Source organism: Taeniopygia guttata, chromosome 12, assembly GCF_048771995.1.
Source record: "Taeniopygia guttata chromosome 12, bTaeGut7.mat, whole genome shotgun sequence".
In the NCBI taxonomy this organism is placed as follows: domain Eukaryota; kingdom Metazoa; phylum Chordata; class Aves; order Passeriformes; family Estrildidae; genus Taeniopygia; species Taeniopygia guttata.
The window spans coordinates 18,348,502-18,372,853 of record NC_133037.1 but is presented as its reverse complement, the minus strand read 5'-3'; the positions used below and the strand labels follow the sequence as shown (position 1 = coordinate 18,372,853).

Genomic DNA, 24,352 nt, shown 5'->3' with positions numbered 1-24,352 from the left:
GAGTGTGTGGAGTCTAAATCTGGATTTAATTTAGGTTTGGAACGTGCTTTTGGCTAGCTTTTGGTGGCCCGGAGATCTCATGACCTGTCCTTGCGAGGATATGAAAATACTTCGGTGTCAGCATGATTTTGCTGGAGTTTAAGATGGGAACTGGCCAGCGCGGAGCCTTGACGGGCTCTGGAGCTCGCAGGGAACCCAAGCGCAGGGTGTGCGGGGTCATCCCGGCCGCTCCCTGCACATTCCCTGCAGGAATCCCACCCCAGCACCCCCGATAAACCCCGCTGTGCCCTGCTGCTGCTCTGCCTTCAGCAAACACCGCTGCGCTGCCTTTTCTCTTCTTGGGCCTTTATTGTCACAGCGAGAGAGGAGGAGCTGCACGGGAGAAACGCCCTGAGCAGAATTCCGCACAAACACTCTCTGTTTCTGCTGCCCTGTGCTCTTTTTAGGTTCCACCACAAAGCTGCAGCCCTAAGGCTCTTCAAGGGGCTCAGGTTGATTTATTGTCCTTTTCTTTCCCTTTGCAACGCACTCCAAGAGGAGCCTGAGGCCACCTCAGATCCCTGCGAGGATAAAATGCACCGTTCAGGGACCTGTTTGTGACTGATGTTGAGTGTGGCCACCAGGAGATCACTGCAGCACTTTCCCACATCGTCTCCTGCCCTGGAACTAATTCCTGCGAGCCTGGGAGCAGCATTCCCAGGTTCTTCAGAGCGCCTTGGAGAAGCCTTGGCTTGGCTTTGGGGAGGTGGCTCCTCCACATGCACAAGCTGCGCGACAGCTCAGTTTGGTAACATGGCTAAACCCAGCGGAGCGTTGGCAAGGTTTGCTGCTGCATTGCTGGACACGGCGCCCTTGGCATGAGCGCTGCCGTGGGAATGAATGCCCGGGGCTGTGCTGGCACGGGGGGAACCGAGCGATCCTTTCCCAGCAGCGCGGTGTCCCAGCGCCCCAGGGCCGGCTGGAGATCGGAACATTCGGCTTTGTGCAGGGTGCCGAGGGGCTCCTGCCCTGCCGGCCGGGGGAGAGGCGCAGTTTGGGGACCAGCAGGGCTCCGCTTCGCTCTGGCTCAAACCCGGCTGCCGGCAGCTCCTCCCGGCTGAGTGAGTCACATCGGGAGCGGGGATTCGGTAAAACCCCGCTGCAGAGCGAGCCGTAAACAGGAAAGCGCCGGAGCTGCTCCCAGCCATTCCCGTCACATCGTGCGGGGGACGGGGATGTGACCCCATCCATTCACAGCAGCTCTGAACCTCGTCACTCGTGCGTGTGTCCGTGTGCCTGGGGACACCGAGCCGCTGGCAGATGCTGCGACAGCGCGCTTTAATTCGAAACGCGCGGTTCTGCTGCTAAAAAGTGCTTTGTTCTCGAGAGAGGTTTTTTTGTTGTTTTCCTGGAGGTTTGGTTTAGTGGTGTTGCCCTTTAGTTTTTCCTGCGGGGGGAGGAAAAGGTTTAGGGTTAGAGCAGGGGGGCACAGTAGCGGCGTTGTCCCCGCCCGTTCTCTCCTGTCCCCGCTGTCGCTCGGGGCCGTCCCGGGGCTCGAACCCGCGACCTCCGTCCCCGCGTCCCTCCCCCGCGGGGGCGGGGCCGGGCCGCGCGCTCCCTACCTGCGAGGATGTGACGTCAGAGCAATTAGGGTAATGAGGCGCTGACGTCACGGGCGGGCGGCCAATGGGGGCGGGCGGCGCTCCCCACCTGCTCGCCGCAGAATTCCCTCATTCCTGGGATTCCTCGGCGGGCCCGCGCAGCAGCGGCGCCGGCCCAGCCGCGCCTGCTCCGGGCCCGCTCCGCCCGGCACGGCCCGGCCCCGCACGGCACGGCCCGGCACGGCACGGCACGGCACGGCCCGCGGGGCCCGCCGCCGCGCTGCCGGCACCGCCCGGAGCGCCGGTGAGTGCGCGGGGACAACGCGCACAGGTGGCCGCGGGGGCGGAGGGAGCGGCGCTGGCGGGCGGGACGGGGCTGGGACGGGACTGGAACGGGGCTGGAACGGGGCTGGGACGGGACTGGAACGGGGCTGGGACGGGACTGGGACGGGGCTGGAACGGGGCTGGAACGGGGCTGGGACGGGGCTGCCCCGGCCCGTCCTCTCCGCGCTGCCGGACTTTCCCCGCTGCCGGTGGCCGGGGAACCTCCGGCGGTGTCGGGAGCCGCTCCCCCCGGGCCGGGGAAGGTTCCGCTCCCCCCGGGCCGGGGAAGGTCCCGCTGCCCCCGGGCCGGGGAAGGTCCCGCTCCCCCCGGGCCGGGGAAGGTCCCGCTGCCCCCGGGCCGGGGAAGGTCCCGCTGCCCCCGGGCCGGGGAAGGTCCCGCTGCCCCCGGGCCGGGGAAGGTCCCGCTGCCCCCGGGCCGGGGAAGGTCCCGCTCTCCCCCCGGGCCGGGGAAGGTTCCGCTCCCGCCGGGCCGGGGAAGGTTCCGCTCCCGCCGGGCCGGGGAAGGTCCCGCTCTCCCCCCGGGCCGGGGAAGGTCCCGCTCCCCCCGGGCCGGGGAAGGTTCCGCTCTCCCCCGGGCCGGGGAAGGTTCCGCTCTCCCCCGGGCCGGGGAAGGTTCCGCTCTCCCCCGGGCCGGGGAAGGTTCCGCTGTCCCCGGGCCGGGGAAGGTTCCGCTGTCCCCGGGCCGGGGAAGGTCCCGCTCCCCGGTCGCAGCAGCGGGAGCCGCAGGAGCTGCCCCGGCAGGAGCGTGCCCGGGAGTATCCGCAGCGCCGGAACGCTCCCGCTGTCTACAGCTCGGCTCCCGCCCATCGTGTTCTTCCTGCAGGGAAAATCCCGGCGCCGTATCGGTAGCAGAGGTGAAACCTTCTAGAACGCGTCCCAAGGGCGCTGTGAAGCCTTTTGGCGCTGTATCTTTTATATTCCGCTGGCAGAGGTTTTTTATGTAGCCTTTAGCAGCGTGGTGTCACGCTGGCCGCGTGTTCCCCAGATGTGATCAGCAGTAATTAATTCCGAGTTAAGCTGTCCACGCTGATGCCAGTGCATCCCTTTTCTGAGAGTGGATGAACGGGAATTTAACACCGTTTCCACTGGCAGTGGAGAATCCATAAAACCAGCTCAATGCCTTTCTGCTGTGTTGGTGCTTCAGGATTGTCAAGAAGAAACAAGAAATAATGAGCATTTTTTTGATTACACCAAAGAGGACTTGGCTGATCAAGAGTTCCAGGATTTCTCCTGCAGGATCATTTATCTGGTTAGTTTTCCTCTGACTTTGGAATAGAGTTGTTTAAAGAGTATTCCTCCCAGAGAAACAAACTGCAGTTTGGGTAACCTGAGTGGAGCTCTTTGCAGGGAGTGCTACTGGGAGCCCTTAGATCTAAACCTCTATAAAATTGGGCAGCAATATTCCCTCTCCTGCCTTAATAATAAACTTTTTAAAGGCTCTTCTCCAGACTTGAAGGCCCATTTTTTGTATTTTCCTATCACTGAACTTGTCAGTCTTCTAATGTGGAATGTGTTTTGCCTAAATTCTCTACATCTCTTCTTGTTGATACAGTTCTAATCTGGTTATTTGGGATCAGGCTGGGAGGCTTTTGAGGTTCAGTTACAAGAACTGCTTTGATTCACAAGTGAGATACAGATCTGACCCGTTAAATCTTGGTGGATTTTGGGCCTGCCTGTTGTAGATTTGCCTCTTCCCAATGAAGTGCCTGGGCTGGAGCAGGTGCTGCTGAGCCCCCAGCACGCTGTGGGCAGCAGGGATGGATGTTTTGGTGCAGGATGCTCTTCCTTCCCTGCTCAGGAGCCCCTCTGTGGGATGGGGTCAGATTTTAGACACACCCTAGAGCAAGAACTGGGCCAGAGCTGAGCACTCAGGAGTGCTGCTGAGATCTAACAGTCTGCTATAAAACTGGCCTGGTAACTAAAATAGGATAGAAAATATCTGTACAGACCTTTGGGGCAGCTTAATTAAGGGCATCCACATCAGAAACCATCAGTTTCTTATTTACATACTAGCAGCTTTGATAGCCTTCTGAGCATCTCCATGTTGCAGAGGTTAATTGGTTTGCTTCCAGACACACCTGGAAGTTTTCTGCTGGAAAAGGGAGCTTTGGAACCGTTCTCTTTACTGTGGTTAAGTGTTTCATAATTTGTTTGCAGCAGATTGTGTAACATGTAGGATGCTCTGAGTGATCTTGTAGGTACAAGACAAGGTCAGATTGGACTTTCCCACCTTAAATTTCTGAGCTTCCAAAAATTAATAGCTTGCTGCTTAAAATGTTGCCTTGTTAAGGGTGATTTATGTAACAAGACAACAAAAAGCATGAGGTGAAATACCAAAGCTCTACTTTAAGCTTATAATTTTCTGTGTGATGAGTTAAATCGTTGTTTCTGGTTGAAGATTTGCCTGTTCAAACACATTTTCCACATGCATGACAAGCATGGTTTAAAAAATCCCCAAAGTAGGGGATAAATACATTTTTTAAAAAGGAGTATTTAGCCAAATAGGCTGAAGTTACTCTCAAGATGTTGAGTTGTAAAAGTGGAATGATCAGTGCTGCTTGGTAATCATGCTCTAAAGTAAGCATTGACAGATTTCACATTTTAACATTTCACATTAACATTTAACATGGGTATCTCAACACAGGGCTTTTCTGTCCACGAGTAGAAGCTCTGGTCCAAGCATAGCTGAGGAAATCTGAATGTATTGTGCCAATTTGAGAAAATTATTGATTACAACGTGCCTATCATTGTTCCCATTCATGGGGCAAATATGCTTTACTCTCTCCTGTCATAAAAAATAAACTGTGATTACCTATTTTGCATCAAACTTCTGCTTTATCCTCCTTCCCTGTGTGGATTTACTGATTGTGCTGATCAATTGTGTTTGGATTTCCTCTTCAGTTTCACTCTCTTCCATTGAAATCAGCAGAGTTTGTTTCTTCTTGTCGTTTCTGGGTATGAATTTGGGCAGTTTTGGGGCTGTCTCTCCCCAGATGGGAGCTGCTTTTGACCACTCTTTTCAATTAATCTTGTTTTCCCTTCACTTGTGTTTATCTACACTTTGGCCTTGATGGTTTCTCAAGTGTCGTGTTACTCATGAATTGCTTTTTCATTGTTGTAATTAGTGGGCTTTGTTTGTTAATCCTGCTCTTCTCCCTCCAGCCTCAGCTGTGTGATTTTTGCAGATGGGAATTCAAGTACCAGGCTGTGCTGTCCCTCCTGGAGGCTCCAGCCTTTCTCTCCTGGCAGGTGTAGCTGTGTCCCGGCAGGTTTGGGGCAGGTTTTGCTGTTCCTCAGGTGTGCTGCTGTTCTGTCAGTCCCACTGCGATCCAGGCATAGTGATTTCTCTTTGGGATTCCATTCCAAATTGTATCCAAATTCTTCTCATTTGTCATGCCTGCACTCCTGTGTGTTCTCATCACCCAGCTTTGGCCTTGGTCAGATCTGTCCTAGACCCATCCTAACTCTGTATGAGATCACTGCCCAAACATCATCTTTGCTTCGCTTTCCTTCCTCTCCCTTTGCCACTTTCCCTTTTTTAAAATAAAACATAAAGTTCTTCTCCTTATGTCACCTCTTTCCTGACATCCCCCACTGTGAGTGTGAACTTTGGTGGGATGAAATAATTGTCTCTGTTTGGGCTGAGTGAGTGGAGCTCTGCTGCCTGTGAACTGAATTTCAAACAACCAACATCAGGGTTTGTCCCTTCCTGATGCTTGGAAGGTGCTGCATAAATCCCTGAAAACACTGAACTGTTCACTTTCTAAAGCTTTAATTTCTCTAGAGCCTAAAAATAAATAAATAACTAACACACACACACACAAAACCCCCAAAAAACCAAAACCAGCAAAAAAAAAAAAAAAAAAAAAAAAAAACCCCAAAACCTAAAAAAACCCAAGATTAGCAGAATAAAGCTGTGAGTAGTCTGTGGGTTTCTGGGTCTTGGAAAAATGTCGGGAGAGGGGAAATGAAGTGTTGTTTCTTTACACTAATGGGTCTTGCGTGCTTCGGGTGCTGCATAAAAAATTACAGGTGGGTCAGAGTTTAGGTCAGGCTTTCAGACATCTCAGATTTCCCTTTTTATGTCTTTACTGTTTTCCAGAATGTCTCTTTGCTGCTGTGCAGGGGAGAGGACAGAATAGGGCAGCGCTGAGTGGGAGCAGTAACTGATAAATAAGAGCACTTTAGAAGATATTAAACTAATATTTGAAATAACATGAGATAAAAATATCTTGAATGCTTGTGCAAGTGCTTTTGGCTTACGTCTCCGGAATCCAACATTTAAAACTTTGTAACCAGTGAGATTGGTTACAAAGAGATTTGTGAGATTTACTTGGGAAACTGTTTCCAGGGTGTTTAAATCAGATGTAGCCAGGGGAAATCCAGTTTTATCTTGTGTTTCACTCCTCGTTTGCTTTCCCTTACCAAGTGTTGCAGGGAGCTGTGCTTTGGTGGGGACACGTCCAAATTCAAGGTTGGGTTCTGCTGCACAGACAGGTTTGTGTCACACTGAGAAACAGCTGGGTTTTTGGATTTGTGTTTGGTTTTTGTTTGTTTGTTTTGGGTGGTTTTTTTTGGTGTGTCTTTCTGTGTTCGCAGTTTTAAATTTTTGTTTTTTACAAGTGTTTTATTTCTCGGAAACCTGGGAAGTGTTTCTGGTGTTTTCTTTCTGAAGCGTGGCTCCCCCAGGGTGGCTGGGCTGTTTTCTGACTTGCCCTGACCAAATCAGGTTTTAAATTTGGAGCTAAGAGAGGATCCCTCTTCTCTCTCTTGGGCAACCTGCATTTCTTTCCTGAACTGTAATCACTGATTTGTTAGTCTAATTTAGAGATCAAGAGATATTTTAACACTATTTGAAAAATAATCTGGCAGTGTACAGCTCCTTGCAGGTCATTTTTGTTCTCTGTTTCAAAATGCCAGAATATCTGGGATTTGACCCTGGGGATGGCAGGTTTTGAATGAACATGAGGCCCTGATGCCAGGGGAACACCTCAGCAGCTCTCTCATGATATGAATTTAATAATGCACAAAGCTGCAAAGCTCTATTGAGGCCACTTTTAGTCAAGTTGTTTTTAAAGTGTCTAATTTCCTGGACTGCATGAAGACTTGGTTCCTGTTTCCTTCTCCCAGTGTGAGTTTCTGTCACCAGTTAATTCTTACTGGGAGCATGGTCCAGGAAGGGATTGGGCATCTGGTACTCCTATTATTTAAAAATTACTGGAAAGCTGAAAGAAAAAAAAAAAAATGAAACTACATTGAAAAATGTACAAAAAAACCACTCTTGACTACATTGAGAACATTAATGTAGTTAATTTGTTTTTAATTGACCTTTTGCTATCCTTTATGATGTTGTTTATCAAGAGTTGGGTTTTTTTTGTTTTTTCTAAAGACTTGACAAAAAATATCTGTATTACTGTCTTTGAAGTGTAGGATGAATTTAGCTCTGAATCCTGAGTTATCTCAGTCTGGTGCAGCTGCATCCTCTGATCAGACAAAGCTAAATCAATTTTCCAACTGAATTTTAACTCTGTTGGAAGAGGTTTTTGTGAGAGGGTCAGTAAAGTCCAAGAAAACAAAAAAAAAAAAAAAAAAAAAAAAGAAATGAAGCATCAGGGTGTGACGGATGTGAGTGGAATGGTGCTGAAGGGTTTCAGGGAATGCAATTAAAGAGTTAATTGACTTTATAAGTTCAGTTAAAATATTCTTGAGTAAAAGCTGATTCTGGCAGGGAGGGAGGAACATGTTTTAATCCTCAATACACTTAGTTATTTCAAATTTATCTCTTCTTCTTACTTTGCTCTATGGAAATCCTACTGGATTTCATTTTTTTAAACTTCAAAAATATAAGCTTTAAGCTTAAAAATACATTTTTTTCAACTTACAAATGCTTTAAAATCCTTTCTTTTATGCTTTAAAGTCTTTGATTAAAGTCTGACTTAGGAGGAGGGAGTGAGGATGGTGAGGTTTATTGTTTTAGTGCAAAGTCAAGGAAATTGCTTCCCAAACATGTGCTTGTTGTTAAGTCAATGTACATGCTGGACATGTGTTTGAGATTTCTGCAGTTTCCACTACCTTTTTTTTTTTTTTTTTTTTTTTAAGATCACACTGTAAAATAAGTTACAGTAAGCAGTTCTTATGGGAGAAGTTTTTCCCTAAGATTTTGTGGAAAAACTTCAACAAAATTTGGTTGCTCTGGGTTTTTTCCTCGTTCTCCATTTTTTTAACAATTCTGCCTGTGCTGTTGCCTTTTTATTTGAAACATTTATAAGTTGTTGGCCTTGTAGTAAAAAACATCTTGACAGCGTGTTATTCTCTTATTTTCTTCCTTCCGTTCTTTTCCATATTTTTGGAATTTCATACAGAAACATCTTTTTATTTTTAGTTTTAAAGCCAGTCATGTGAAACTTTGAGAAGCTGCAATGCAATCCTTGGTTTTATGGGAGTTTGTTGCTTGGTGTAGTGCTGGAGTAGGCATTTTTAATGTGGTGGGAATTAATTTTTTAAACTAAAATTTTGTGTTGTAAGGGGCAAAATCCAGGGAAAAGCAGCTACTGAGGTGTGATTATGACTGGAAAAAATACAGTTCTGTGTGTGGTTGTACACACACATACCCAGAGTTCAACTGCGTGTTTATTTGTAAAAAAAAACTTAATAAAATGATAAAATTTGGATGATTATCCTCTGGGCATGGGAGAGGGTGTGGAGGTGGATTTTCTGGAACCCTGAGGATCTAAAGCAGCCCATGGCTGTGCAGGCAGCCAGGCCAGCAGTGCAGGGACAATATCTTGGTGTTCTCCACGGAGCTGTTTGTTAGGTACAACCACTACCACAGGGGTTTTTTTTAACTGAATTTTTTTAAAAAACTGAAGGGTTTTTTTAATTAACTGAAAAGCAGTTAATTTGTAAATTGATTACCCTGCTCCACCGTGTGTGAGCAGTGTGGCAGCTCCAGCACCTGAGAATTTTGTCCTGCAGTGTTTGGGTGGGAAAGGCAATACCAGCATTTCTCCCCCTGTTCTCAGCAGTGACACTTTGCACAAACATTTGGTTTTTTGTTTCTTTCTGCTGTCATGCTGCTGTTGTGCTTCTGTAAGCCTGGGGGGTGTGTGTGTGCTCTGGGTTTTCAGTTTGCTCTCTGAAACCTTGGTTCTGAATTTTGCAGGATCCAGAGAGGAATGGAGACTCCCTTGGATGTGCTGTCCAGAGCAGCATCTCTGGTCCACGCTGATGATGAGAAACGTAAGTTCCCTGCCTTGCTGGACCCAGCTGCTTTGTGTTTGCACGTTGGATAGTTAGTTTTGGAGCAGCCTAGAGGCTGCTTCCATCCAGCTTGGAATTCTACTGAGCCCAGGAACTATAGGAAACTGTCTTCAGGCTCATGTAGGTGTGTAGGAAACCCTTTAGAGATCATTTTCCTCAGGTGCAAACCCAACACCTTGCATTTAAATTGGTCAGTGGGCAGGACAGAATGACTGGATTTTTAAAAATTATTTTATACATCCATGTATAGAAATATGAGTAATATTTTAAAATGTATTTAATTCATGTCAAGGTGCCTCTCTTTTCCCAGATGCATTTGCATTGTTGTGGTGGAGCTGTTGTCAAACTCGGGCCAGGTTGAGAACTCAGACTCCCAGATAATTTTGGTTAGATCTCATTTAGGAACACAGAACTGGGTAGGCACCAGTGGGCTGTGAAGATTTCACTTGATAAAGGCTCTCAGGTTAACTTTTATCATTAGTAATGAGCTCTTCATTTGCCTTTCTCTGCCAGCAAAAGGGAATTAGTGGGTTTTAAATAGCCAGAGGCTCACGTTGCCCATTATTTGGGTAATATTTTGGTAATATTTTTGGTATTGGATAATATTTTTGCTGTTACCATTCATGGTAAGAGTTTCAGATGGGTTAACCCTTGTTAGAATAATATTTTCAATTCTGTCAAGCTGCAGTGCCAGTTCACAGATCAGATTGCTCCCTGCATGCTCAGTAAGAAATGTCCTTGGTGCTTTCTGAGTAGTGTGTGCACTTTGGGTGACAACCTCAGGAGAAAAAGAGCATTTTGGGTTTCTGACTAGGAAAATGGTATTTTGAATTTCAAACTGCTTTTGCAAGTTGTTTCTGTGCATAAAATCACCTTTTAAGATGAATGCATCTTTTCTTCTTTCGTCCATTTGTTCAGTATATATTTTTGAAAATGATTTGCCTTGGATATTGAGTGAAATAATTGCTTTGCTGCTGTAAATCTGCTTTGTGTAAGGAACGTTGGTTTTGCTGTTCTTGCATGTTCACTTTGCTGCTGGATAAGCACCAGGTTTTCAGTGGTGCCACTCTGGAGGGATGATTTGGTTGATTTGCCCCAGTTCTTTACCATTACTGGTAAAATGAACAGTGGAACTCCTTGAGGAAATAATTTCAACCATGATTTTGACATGGGGGGGGATTTCTTTTGGCTGCATTTAAAAGAGTATATCTTGAATTTATACTCTCAACTTGAGCTTAAATGCATTCTTTTTGGTTAACTATTGCCTAAGACTAGTTTGATTTTGAGCTCCACAGGGTAGGAATGCTGGATTTAGAGAATCCAGAGGAAGTCTGATTCAGTGCAGCTCACTTGTGAGGGAGCTGATGTGTATCTGGTTCTAATTTACATTCCTTTAGTCTTACCACTTAGACTTAATTAGATTTATGCCACTCTGCAGCTTCTAACTTGTGCTGTCTCCAGCTTGCCCTGCTGTTCTCTCACACCCCGAAGTGCTGCAGTGGCAGGAGCTGCTGGCAGGAAAGAAATGAGCAGGGCTGTCCCTGAGCTTGTGCCTTTCTCTGTCAGCTCTTGGAACTCCTTCTGGGTAAAATGAAGTTAGTTTGGAAGCTAGTTTTAATCTTGAATTCAGCTGTTATCCTTAAACTTGTTCTGGGTAAAAAGAAGTTAGTTTGGAAGTTAGTTTTAAATTTTGAATTTAGCAGTTATCCTTGAACTTGTTCTGGGTGAAAAAAAAAAAAAGTTAATTTTAAATCTTGAATTTAGCTGTTATCCTTGAAGTTGTTCTGGCTGAAAAGCAGTTAATTTGGAAATTAGTTTTAATCTTGCATTTAGCTGTTATCCTTGAGCTTTCAGTGAAGTTCTGGCAGTGGTGCTGTCTGTATTTCTCTATCACCACTCACTTTGTCTAAAAAGAATTCTGCAGTGTTTCCAGTATTCCAGTAAGGACCAGGAGTGCAGCAATATTGCCAGTATTTATTAATTTAATGCTTTGAAATGTGAAGGATCTTCTTATCTCCATGGGCACTCACTGCAGGGCCAAGTAATACTGAAGTGTCTTTGTGTACACAAATCATGAGCTGTTTAAAACAAATACTTTTCAACTTAGCAGCACTTAAAGAAATGAGTTTAACCTCAGCCAGCAAGCAAGTGCCACACAGCTCCTCACCTGCCAGCCCTGCTGGGATGGGGAGAGGAATCAGAAAAAAGGTAAAACCTGTAGGTTGAGATAGAACAATTCAGTTACTGAAATAAAATGTTATATTTATGATAATGCAAACAGAAAAGGAAAAGGGGAAGGAATGAAACCCAGGACAGAGCCATAGAGTGATGGTGGCTCCCAGTTGATGCCCCAGTTCCATACTGGGCAGGATGATTTTGGTAATCCCTGGGTGCTGCTTTCAGTCTCATCTCTGGTTTAGCTCAGGAACTAGAAACTGTATTTCAGCAGCTCCCAGTTTAAATCATCCTGCACTTGTTAGCAATGAAAATTTATGAACCACATTTGTTGAACTGCTGTGTCACGGGAAGGATTAATTATGGACCAGGAATGGCTCCTGCACCTCGGGGTTTTAACTCCTGCCACGGAGATGGAAGCAGTTAGTTAGGTTTATTGTACAGGGGAGCTGTACTTAAAAAAGCAAAAGAAGGCTGAACAAAAGAAGACAAGCAATGATGTCATTATTAGTCAGACATGTTAAAGGCTGGTCACTAATTTCTGACTTGTCAGTAGTGGAGGAAAGGCCGTAAAGAAATCTGCACTGATGAGGAGCTGTAGGCAATGTGCAACTATTTCATCTGTAAGTGGCACCTGGAAGGTTTTGCTTGGATCTTTTCAGGGATTGGATTTAGAACAAGTAACTATCTATATGATGTGCATCCATGCTGGGCTTTTATTGTCATCACAGCCTTAAACCTTACAGAACATGGGTTATTGTAGACTTGTTTTTTGCAGTTTCCAATGAGATGCTTGGCACTCGTTCCTCTTCTCTCCCTGCACTGTTCTTCCTGGGTTGGTTCTGATTTCTCATCTGCTCAGGGTTCAATTTAGCTGCTTTTGGAAGAGCACAGGGTGAGCTGGTAGGGTTAAAGCAAGTATTCAAGCAGTGAGGAGGATTATAATTTCCTATTTATCTTGTATAAGGCATTTGGGAACTGGTCTTTCAGTCATAAGCAGAGTTTTAAAAGCATTATCTTGACATTGAGAGAACAGTGAAGGAAAACAGTGATCAGGACTTGTGCCTGCAGATTTTATTGTGAGCACTTTGTACTCAGTGTGTGTGGATTTATAGTAACACTTTATTTACACTTCCCTCCAATATGCAAGCCCAGATTAAAAATGTGGTAGAGAATGAGAAACACCATGTCTTTTCTCACTCTCTCAGGATAATATAGTGAAAATTCTGCTGTGGGCAAGCAGGAGAAAATACACTTCCAGAAGGAAATGAAAGGTTTGTGAGCAGCTTACAAATGGCACCACCAATTCCTGGGTAAAACTTTGCATTTTACTGCTTTGGACCAAATGCATACCTGTTGAGACTTGATTTATGCTTTGCAAAACTGATAGAGAACTACATTAAAAAAAATAAGAATTGTCTTTGATGAATCCGTGCTCCTTGCAGATGTGCCATCATTCACATGTGTGCAGGGAAGCCTGGAACTGCAATTCCACACTCCTTGCCTGTGAGCACTGTTATTGTTTGGCAGCAGTTGCTTTTATGTGGTTTAGTTTAATCCACTTCAAATAATTAAGCCAGACCATACAGTTGATATTTCTAGTACAGAAGAATTATTGTGCTTTAAAATCCCTGCCCTAATCTGCTTTGTAATAAAATCCTGGTGTAGACAAGAGCCACCAAGCAGTTTTTACTGCTCATCTCTAGTACCAGGAGCTCATTAGGAGCACGAATTTTGTGCTGGCTGCCACCCCCTTATGAATAAATATGCAATGATGCTTTGTTTTGGATAGCTGATCCCAAAAAAAAATCTGCTTCAAGGCTGGGTTGAGGAGAATTTATTATTTTTTAGCACTATTGAAGAAGATGGTGGCTTTGTAAGCTTGTTGTTTTAAATAAAAAAAAGACAAGCAGCATTTATAGCAGAATTAGACTCGAGTGTTGTTATTTGTGTTGAAGATATTAATGATGAAATATTTCCAGCATCACCAGGACTTTCCACCCGCACTGCTACTGTTTGTTGTGTAAATTTATGGCAAATTACGGGCAGTGAGCCTGAGGCAGGATCTAAAATCAATGTTTGCAGGACTTTAAAGAGCTTCCATCCTTCTGTGGGAGCAGTTACATCAGCACTGAAAGTACCCCAAATCCTGAAGGTGTTCGGAGTGACTGAAGTGAAGAAATGGATGGAATTTGATTTGTGAATCCACTTGATACAAAGGAAGTCTCAAGGACCATTTGCAGTTTGGTTTTAGAGGATTGTGAGGCTTTTCCAGCATTCATTTGGTTGTGTGTTTTGGGGTTTTTTGTTTGCTTGCTTTCCTTTTTTTTTCCCCTAGAGATTCATCTGCTTCAGAAAAATGGGCAACAGGACAGCATTTTTGCTCAGATGTGAAACAGCAGTTTCATGTCACAATCCTTGTGTATTTTCTGTTCACAACTTCACCCCATTCCGAGTAGAACTGGGAGGAATTGTAGTATAAGGACAGGAAATATTCTGTAGCAAAATATCACTCAAAACAAGAAAAGAATTCCAGTAGAACACAATCTTATCATGTGATGTGCCCTTTGTATTTTATTTGCACCTGTAGGGGAAAACCAGCAAATTTTGTGACAAAGAAATAATTTCAGTATTGCTGCTCATCCATGAACTTTTGTTTCATGGGTGGAAGGGACTCAAATTGGTTTAATAAGGGCATCCTGGAGCATGTTTAGGGATCTTCTGACATCTAAAATGAGTTTGTGTCCTTCAAAATTCCTTGCTTTGGAGAGTTTTGGCTTCTGTTCCTCTACCTGGGAGTCATTGCAAGGACTGACAAAATACCTGTCTTGGCTTTTCCCAATGTAGCCTAAGTAGGAATTTACCTTACCAGGAAAAGGTTCTATATGATGCTTCTACTAAAAATCTTCCTTCCTGTGACTTCCAGGACTCCTCCAGTAATGCAGTTTTTTGTTTTGTAGGACACAACCACTTGAATTCCGATTTTTATCTTGCATTTTGTACATAAATTTGACAGTATTTTGTATGTGTGTTTTTTTCTGAGTGCTTTCAGAGCTTGGGTTTTTTTTATCAAGGTCTGTCAGCTCTTGGGTGTCTCTTACCAACCAACCCAGCAGAAATTTTCATTTAGAGCTTGGCAACTTCTTCAGGACTTTGGCTGAGGGGAGAGTGAGAAGCTCTCCAGGATCACTTCTAATATGAATATAGATGGATTCACCACATGGATGTTTGTTTCTTCTTTTATGGCTAATTAAAATATTGACTTTGTTGTCTTTTTGCCAGGCTGGTTCAGAGAAGAGGCAGATATTGGATATACACAAAAAGTTGCCTTTAAAAATTAGGGATGTGATTAGACTGGTGGTGTTCTGCAAGTCACTTTAATACCCTGGATCCTTCCATTCTGGAAATTAATGTGTAGCTCAGCAACAGAATAGTTCTTATGATTTAGCAACGGTGCTTGTGTCAGAGCTTATCTGTGCTGTCCAGCAAAGGAGAAAGTGAAGTTTCCTGGAGGAAAAGCTCTGATTTCTAAGGAGCAGTGTCAGCAAAAATCTGTATTTGTAATCCCTTAACAGCTATGAGAGGTGTTAAAAGCACATTTATCAGTTTGTCATGTAAGTAATGTTTGATCAATGGTGGAGGGAATCCAGTTAGTTTTGGAGTGGAATTTGTGACATAAATCATCCCCTTTTTTTTTTTTTTTTTTTTTTTTTTTTAAATGGAAGGGGGAAAAGTATGGAAATGTGACGTTTCAGCACAGTAATAATGTGATGAAAAAACAGAAGTGGTTCAATCCTTGAGATGCAGCCTGAATCATCTGATGTTGTATGAATACCAAAAGCTTGAAATAATAAAACTGAATAATAACATGCAGAGTGTTCTGCTTTTAAATTGATGAGCCCCACAGAAAATACTAATATCTTCACTGTTTGAAATATCAGTAAAGCTGGTTTTTAGTAAAATATCTGAATGGCTGAACTTCTGACCTTCTGCTTTTTGTCTTTCCAAAACCTTTAGCTGTTTGTATCACTCAGGGTCTCACAGAGTAGCTTCCTGTGAGTGCTGTCAGGGCCATCCCATTAATTTTAGGATTTTCTTGGAAGCACGAGTGTTACATAGAACAACTGCTTGCTTGGCTTGTTTTGTTTAAAAAAAAAACAATGAATTATTCTTACCCCCGGAAAGTTTCACCCTTTCCTTTTATTCCTCCGAGTTTATTGTAGCAAGAAAATAAAAGGATGTTTTCAACGTGTTAAATAGGTTGGAAAATAGGGCAATTGTCTGCTTGGCGCCTCGATGTGTTTTAGTGGAGGGGAACCCCATTAGCAGAGCCAGTGCAGGGATGGAAATTCCTGCAGGAACAAAGGGCCTGCGTGTTCCTTTGGAATTAATTTTTACAAAGTTCAGCTGCCTGCAGTTTGGAAACAGTCACAGCATCCTTCAGGCACCCCAGATGTTCCTGAGCAGTGGCAGCCACACAATTGTGGCTTTTCTTCCTCAGCCCTTCTCAGTTCATTTGGGATAAAATATGGGGGCTGCTGGCATTCCCCCCCACAATAAATGGTGTTTGCTGAAATTTTATCTCTCTAAATGCTGGCTGGCAATTGGAGGCGGAGGAATCTCCTTGCTGGGATGGAATTTGTCATGAGATCCTGAGCAGTGCAAATCACAGCTGGCTGAAGGAGGGGATGGCCCAGCCCATATGGGATTTGTCAGTGCACATGCTGCTGAATGATTGGCATTTCTCAGATTCTGGCCTTGGGGTTTGTCTGGTTTATCAGATTTGTCTGTTTTACCAGATTTATCTGTTTCTCCATTTTACCAGAACTCGTCTTTGTTACAGCCTGAACTCCCCAACAAAGCAGGGAAATTATTCCTGGATTAGGGTTTGTCTGTGCAGCTTTTCTGGTGGGGATGGAAACTGGAATAGTGGAAATCTGACCATTCTTCCCGTGGTACATATTATTTGGTGTGTTTAATTTGGTTTTAGAAAGAAAGAAAGAAAAAAGTTCTTTGTTAATTGGAAGTACTGCAGGCTGGCTAGAAAAATGCAGGGTGATTTGCAGGATGTCCTTTAGGAGCACAGAGGGCACACAGAGCATTCCTGGAAATGGCAGCAAGGCAGAACTGGGGAAAGGAGTTAAAATATTGCAGCAGGACTTTGCATTTGGCATATTTATCACTTTCTCTATTCTTTTTTATGTACTTGTTTCTGTAGGTACTTATTTCAGCACTTTATCAAGTGTCTGGAAGGGTTGGAATAGAACACTTTGAGACTTCCTTGCTGCCTCTAACACTGTGTCTTAAACCAGGCTCAACATTATAAACCCAATTCCTTCAGCAGCAGTTAAAATTGCCTATAAATTAAAAATTGAGGTGGTCCTATGCAAACTTAACTCCTTGTTCAGTCACACAGCCTTTAGTGAAATGATCACAGAAATTTTACAGTTTTGTTGTAAAAAGCAACATGCAAGTTCTTAGTTAATGGGCATCTGTTTGGAATTTCCATTTTTCCCTGGCTGGGAACCCAGACTTTATTTATGATATGCCATTCAAATCCTGACTGGAGGAGGAGGAGGGATCTGCACATGGATTTTCCAGTCCAAGGTGAGTGTCCTGATAGAATGGCTTGTGAAACAAAGAGAGGATACAGTCAATTAACACTCTGCTTTACTGACTTCTGCCTTTTGTTCTGCTGCTCAAGAAGGAAAAAAAGCTGCAGTGCTTTGCTTCAGCCTGAAGAGAAACTTATTTTTTCTCCAAGAAGCAAACACCAAAATGACTTGCTTTTATTTTTAACCCCTTGTTGGATTATGGGTTTTTTTTTTTTTTGACTAGGAGATGGGGTAACTGAGAGGTGTTTTAAAAACTTTTATTCTATTTTTAGTTTTATGTGAAGGGTGAGACAAAACAGATGTTATAATTCACACTTATTGCAATTAGAAGTTAACTATTTCTTAATTGCAATATATTATAATTACAATATATTGCAATAATAATTAATTGTAAATAAATAATTACAATATATTATATGTTATAGTCTTTTTATCAGACTTAAAATTCTCTACCAATCTATTTCTCACACCCCCTCTTTTTCTGCTGACTCAAAAATCAATTCCCTGTGAAAGCGGAATTCTGGCTACAAATCTGCAGGGCAGCTATAAACAATGTCAGTACAGAAAATTCTGTCATCCATGAGCTTAAAAGAGAAATGCTTCTTATTTAGCAAATTGAAGAGTGAAGAGTGATTTATTACTCTCCTCTGATTTTTTCCCCCTTTCTGTTCTGACTTTAAGTTTAATGACATGTTCATGGAAAGGTGCCCCAAAACCCTCCAAGAGTATTTCTGTGCCTCCCCTACAACAGTGATAATAATTGCATAGCACTGGAATAAATGTGATTTAGATACACATTTACTGCTAATATTCTCAATTCTGAAATGTAATTCTAAGCAGTTAAATAGAAACTCTAACCAGTTGGGCAGAAATGGCCCTTTGTGTGTTTTCTTGTTTCAAAGGGAGCAATTTTAGTACAGGCACTGGGGTTTTCTGGAAGCATGCCAAGAGCAGTAAGTGCTTTTATTTTCTGGGTCATGCCCACGGTGTGTGTTTGGTTTGTGTGCAAACATCTGTGTGCTGCAGCTGTGACTCCGTTCCTGGAAATCTGCTTTATTTGCCTCTTTGGGGCTGGGGACAGAAAGTGCCCCAATCATCCCTGGCTCCCTCTGTCCAGTTTGTGCATCCTGCTGCTCCTCTTGCTTAGCCTGGAGTAGCACTGGATTTTATTAGCCTTTTATAATGTTTATTAACGTTTTATTAAAGTATTGTTAACGTGCAAAACTTGTGCTTTCCATTTGAACTTGCCTCCAAATTGTGAGGTCTAGCAAGGATCTCTTTCAGCTGTTTTTATCCTCAGATGTGCCTCATCAGCACACAATAGAATGGTTTTCCCGTAGTGCTCTGGAATTCCAATATGTTCAGGTTGAGCAGTGTAGAAATCTGTGATCTTACTGTGCAAGGCTCTGTCTTTGGGAGAATTTCAGAATATATATATATATTTTTTTTTTTAGAATATATATATTTTTTCAGAATATATATATATATTTCATAATATATATATTTTCAGAATATATATATTGTTTTCAGAATTTTTTTTCCCGGAATACATTTTCAGGATATATTTATTGTGGAATGCTGATACTTACCATAATTACATAATCTTAAACTACATTTATACCTACTCCAATTATTCTTTTAGTCCAAAATGATGAACTCCAATTTTAAAAGTATATTTGAATAGTTACTTAGCTTTAAATACATAAACACTGATAGTAGTTCTTAACAGAATTATCAATCAATAATTTATTCATATGTTGAATATGAATTTAATTTATATTTTTTAATTCATTATTCATAGTTTATTCATAAGTTGAATAAGAATATTACTTTTATCGTTGAATAAAATAGATATACAGCTTATTAGGAATGTAATTTGTCCATGTTTATGAAGAAAAATAATGGCCTTTGCACTGTGGTCTTCTGTGGAAAGCAAGAAGGATTTGGAAAATGTAAAAGTAATTAGGATTTTGTTAATGGCATTTTTTGAGATGATGGTTTCTGGTGTCAGTGGGGAGCTCTGAGGTGGCTGGCTGCTCCTGGCAGGAGCTGCTCCACCAGCAGCGGCTCAGCTCCTCCTGCCTCCCCCCAGAGGTTTTGCCTTTAAAGGCTGCTGGAACTTTGTGCCAGGCTGGCTCCTGCTCCCAGAGCGTGCCAGCAGAGCTCCCAGCTGCTGTGGGCTGGCACCAGGAATGGAACCTCATGGATTTCTTGGGCACTCCCCTGCTTGTCCAACCAAACCTCACCACAGCCCCTTGGACAGCAGGCAGAGCACGAGAGAAAATGGGAATTCCAAGAGAAAATGGGAATTCCGTGTCAGGACAGAGCTGCTGGGAGCAGCGAGGGCCTGCTGGGGTTCTGGATGGCTCAAGACACAATCTCTGCAGTTCTAAGTGTGGGAATCCAGGGCTTCCCTCTGGCTGCCCTGGGACCCTGGCAGGGGTCAGGAACCCCCCTGGACAGAGCCCCCAGAGACACTGTCTGTGATCTCTGTCCATGGAAAAGAGTTTTCAATCTTACAGGATGAATTACAAGCTTTGAGTGTTTGATAAGAGTAATAATTAAGTGTGGCACGGGTGCAAAAGTAAAATTTTAGGTTTCTAGATTAGGGGTTCAAAGGGGACAAGATGGAGGAATTGGGTGTGTCTTGTCCTTTTTCTCCTTCTTCATGCCCTCCATGTTTCACTGTGGTGTTGGCATTTTTCTGTTGGTTCAGGCTGGGGACACACTGTCCAACGTAGGTGACAGATATTGGCACGTTATTGTAAATCCAGCACAGGTAGTTTGTGGTATTTAATGTTTGTACCATCCCACTGAGGGCAGAGCCCCACACGCTGCCCTGCAGGACAGAGCTGCGGCAGGGCAGCAGAACATGTTAGAGATAAACAGAATAAACAACCTTGAAACCAGCACAGACGAATTATGGCTTCTGCTTTGGCAACGGGGCAGAACGACAGAGACTTTCTACAATCTCAGAATCATCAATACCCACAGATTCTGACACTAAGGGCTTGATTTTTGGAAGAATTCAAGATTAAATTGATCCACTTGATTGATCCAAGATTAAATTTATCCATCCATAGGTAGAGCAGAGGCAACCTGGTAAATCCATGTGACAACTGCAGTATCATATCGTAATAAGATCTTGAATAAAACAAAATAAAAATTGTAATAAGAACTTGAATATTGTTATCTGCCCGCACTCTGGTGTGTTCCCACTTTTTTATGGTCACCTGTTCAGGTTTCCTTGCCTGTGTCTGTCTGATCATCTGGCAGCTCTATCCTAATTTATTTTTCTTCTTCCTTCTCAGAAATAGGGCCCAGTGGCATGATGAGCTGTTTCATTGACCCTAATGCAATCCCACTAGTGCCACTTTCTGCTCTGTCATACTCAAATATTAATTAGAAACAGCAAGAAGGCTGACAATAGAAAAATGTGGATTTTTACTACTGCTTTTGGCTTCCCCTCTTGTCCTGCACTGCTCTGTTCCAACCTGTGCCCTTGTGCTCCCCTCACAATTCCAGGTGTTGATAACAGCAGGTTCTGGTGGCACTCCAGTAATTCCAATTAATGTGTAAAGTACTAAAGAAGGAGTTTTGTGGAAGAACTTTTATTTATTTCTCAGATTGGATTCTCTCCTGGGTTTGGCTAGGAGAGAGTTTTTTCCTTCTGACATGACAGATTCCAAATATATTTTTACAAACTCCTTGTTTCCCTTTCCTCTTTGGATTCCTGTTCTTCATTAAGTTGGAAAGGGATCATAATTTTCCTTTTAACTGGCTGAAATCACATATTTATTGAAGTAAGGGAAAAATATGTATGCAAATGATGCTATCTTGTGACTTCTTTTGATTGTTAAAACAGAGAAGATAAATAATTTTTCTGGTACCTGTAGAATAACTGATGTTTCCTTTGAGAAACAGAAGTTGTAAATGAGGATTTTTTTTTTTTTTTTAAGGTCTCTCAATTTACTCTGTGTTCTCTGAGATCTTAATTTTCTTTCTACTTGCCATTATGAAGGCAGTAGTGTGTGGGTAAGAGATTGGAGGCTGCAAATGAGTGTGCAGTTTACTGCTGGAATTAAATTCCATGGGCCAGCTATTTAATTAAATGTTCCATGTGAACTGGCACCCTTGATTTTGTATGGCCATAAGGAAATCCACATCATGTCATTTGTGAAATAACTGAGATGATTTTGATTGCACAGAAATCAATTGTTATTAATGTAATGAAACATTTAATGTATTTAGTGCTTTTAAGCAATAGTTAATTAATTTTTTTATGATTTTTTTTTTGCGTTTTATTGAAATAGCAAGAAAAAATTGGAAGGTACTTTTATTTCAATTAGAGGTTTGTGTTGTCAGCTTTAACTGAAATGTACCTCTGCAATTTGATAGTTGCTCTTCCAAAGGTGGAAAATCCTAACAGTGAATGAAAGAAGAGGTGAGAAATGGTGAAAAAGGGGCTGAAGGAGGGATGAGGCTGTCCTGTGCTCCAACAATTTTAGCACAAATTCTTTGCCATGGTGTCAATTGTTGTTTTAGCTCATAATTCATAAGAGTTTAGACAGATAAATATTTTATGAGATTTAATATCCAGGTGCTTCTGTAGTAAATGTATGAGAAGGAAACTGGTAAAGCACAGGGAATTCTGTAGGGAATTAAGTTGGAGGTTGGGGAGAAAGGAATTGACAACTTAAAAGTTTCTTTAAGAGCTGCAACATAATTTTTGAAGTCTGCTGAAATATTTTAGCCCATAAATAAAAAAAAACATAATAAACATAATTTCTTGAAGTCTGCTGCAATTATGTTTTAGCCTCTAATTGTTTTTTCAGACTGTGGGCTTGGGTTTCTCACTGTTCTGAGAAGGAGCTGTTGAATCTGGTGTGATTTAAATCAGTGACAACAGTTTGTGCTGTGCAATGTCAGGGATGAAATAATAATATGAGGGATGGAATAACAGCATGACAAATGCTGGTGGCATCAATACATCCCCTCCAGCTCGTTCTCAGTTACAGGCTGTGTATTATCAATTTTACTTGGAAACCAACTTTGGGAAGTTCTCATGGCCCAGCAGCACCAGTTCAATGAGTTCCTGGTGTGATTAACACACACTGTGGCAATATTAACAATTTAAATTTATTTCCATCTTCAGAGCTCTTACTGCAGTCCAGTCAGATCAGAACAAGATTAATCTTTATAACTGGGAAATTAGAGGAGACATGTGAGTATGTGAAGGGGAGAATTTGATGTTTCTATGAGGGTTTGTGTGTGCTGGCTGTCATCTGCTGACACCCTGCCCTGGGACCTGTTTGTCTGCAATCACTGCTGTGCTGAGCTTTATCCTAAACAACATTGCTCAACTCTGGCATCCAAAGGTGCAGGATTTATTTTCAGGCTTTGTTATGCAACACAGAAGATGACTTGTATCTCTTTTTTATACTATTTTTAATTATTAAAAGCATAGATATACAATATGTGTTTTTAAATATTAAAAGTATTTTTAAATATTAAAAGTATATATAGTATATATGCTATATGTATTAATATATTTAATATCTATTGTATTAAATATAGAATTATTATACATATATACTATACATATAGTATATTATACATATACTAGGTATATAGTCTCATGTATATATATTATATATTATAGTATTTTAATAATATTTTTATTATTTTTAAGCTATTACTTAAAAATTTTTAATAGTATTTCTAGGTTTTTTTTTTCCTCTGAAACTTTGCAAGCTGTTGGGTATTTGATAACCTCTGGCAGTGCTCAGATATCACTCCTGATGCTGAATCCTGATGTGGCTAATTGGTTTCTTTGGGATTGTCTTTGGTGCACAGACATTCCTGACACAAATTCGATCCTCCAGCAAGCAAAGGAAAGCTAAATGGAGCAGGCTTTAAGCTGAGCTGGTTTGCCTGTCTGGGGGTACAAAATAACGCCTAAGTTGGCTCAACAAAAATGGTGTTATTAAGTATTCTGGGCTGTGATGGTTGAATCTGGAGCTGGTCTGACTGCAGAGAAGCTTCAGCACATTTCACCAACACTTGTGAGGCTGACAGAGCTCTGAGGGCTCAGTATTTGTTCAGTGTGTGGAGAACATGAGGAGAAAGTGGGGTACAAAAATCCAAAAATTCTTATTTACTGCCTATCAGTAAATAAGAATGATCTGAGAATAGCAGCTGCAGTGGGAGCAGTGGCACTGCCAGGCTGGGAAGGTTGGGTTAAACTTTAAAAAATCATGTTCCAAGTGTACACAGAGGGAAAAAATGAGGGAATGTTGAGGTGGGATACAGCTCACCAGAGCTGGATTTTCTTGGTGGCATAAAATTCCCCAAAAATAAAAATTCAGGCAGAAATTTTGCCAGGGGTGATGTGTGTTGTTCCACACTGGCAGCACAGTTGATCTCCTACTTTCTTATTAGTGACATGAATTTACTGGTGGCAAATCTGCTGCACCATGACTAAATAGAAAGAACTTACTGGCTTTGGAGCTGGGAGGGTTATTTGTTCAGGAAAATCAACAGGCAGCACAGTTTATGTTCCTTTGGTGTTGCCTGTGGAGGTGATGTGTGCACAGGGAGAATCTGAGGGGATATCTGATGGAACTGAGGGTGAGTTTCCCTTTGGAGCTGCATCCTGCTGCTGATAACTCTGCGAGGTGAACTTTGATCTTGGGATCATCTGCACTGCAGATTTCTTACTGGGGCTGCTGCCTTGCCAGGGCTCATTCCCATGAACAGTAATTAATTCTAATTATGGTGAGGCTCGTGGATGTGGAGTCCTCATTTTTATATTTGATCAGACAAACTGTGTGAGGATGTCTTCCTGAGCCCCAGGTCAGGCTGTGGGGGTTTTTTAGCTGAAGTTAAGGAGCAGATTGTGCTCACTGAGACATGTGAAGGGTCACAAGTAACCCCAGAATGTCCAGGATATGCAGCTCACCCAGCTTTTCCCAAAAGGCAAGGTTCTGGTTGCTGCAATGCTGGGCTTGCAGATGTACAGGCAGGAATTGGCTGCTCCTTTCTCGTGTGGAGGGTAAATGCTTCACTTTCCTGTGAGAATCTGAATTTGTATCCCCCATCAATAAAGGTAAAGAGAGGGTTTGTGGGGAGTCTTTGCTTCTTTTTTGCCAGTCAGGATTAATGCACCAGACAGTATTTCTTCTTGAGAGTCAGATGTTTGTTAGGTCTTATCAGTGTCACAGTCTCACAAACCCTGAGTTCTCCAGCACTTCACTCTAACAAACTAGAAATGGAGCCTCATCTCTCTCTCTATAAGGCCTTTTAAGGATAAGCTGTCCAATTAAGAAATGACACCTCAATTATTTTTACTTTTAACCCAATCACCAACCACCCGTG

At 42.8% G+C, this 24,352-nt stretch overlaps 1 protein-coding gene across 2 annotated transcripts in view; it reads left to right on the top strand.

Annotated features, from left to right (window-relative positions):
• The first annotated feature begins 1,693 nt into the window (after nucleotides 1–1,693).
• Nucleotides 1,694–24,352, top strand: part of VGLL4 (vestigial like family member 4) — a 78,533-nt gene continuing 55,874 nt past the window's right edge. The window contains exons 1-2 of one of the 2 annotated variants that reach the window (XM_030283328.4): nucleotides 1,694–1,884; nucleotides 9,088–9,164. In XM_030283328.4, coding sequence (XP_030139188.4) covers nucleotides 9,101–9,164 — 64 coding nt within the window. In that variant the 5' untranslated portion in view covers nucleotides 1,694–1,884; nucleotides 9,088–9,100. Of the gene's footprint in view, nucleotides 1,885–5,803; nucleotides 6,423–9,087; nucleotides 9,165–24,352 lie in introns of those variants that run through there. The other variant, XM_030283329.4, reaches the window with a different exon arrangement.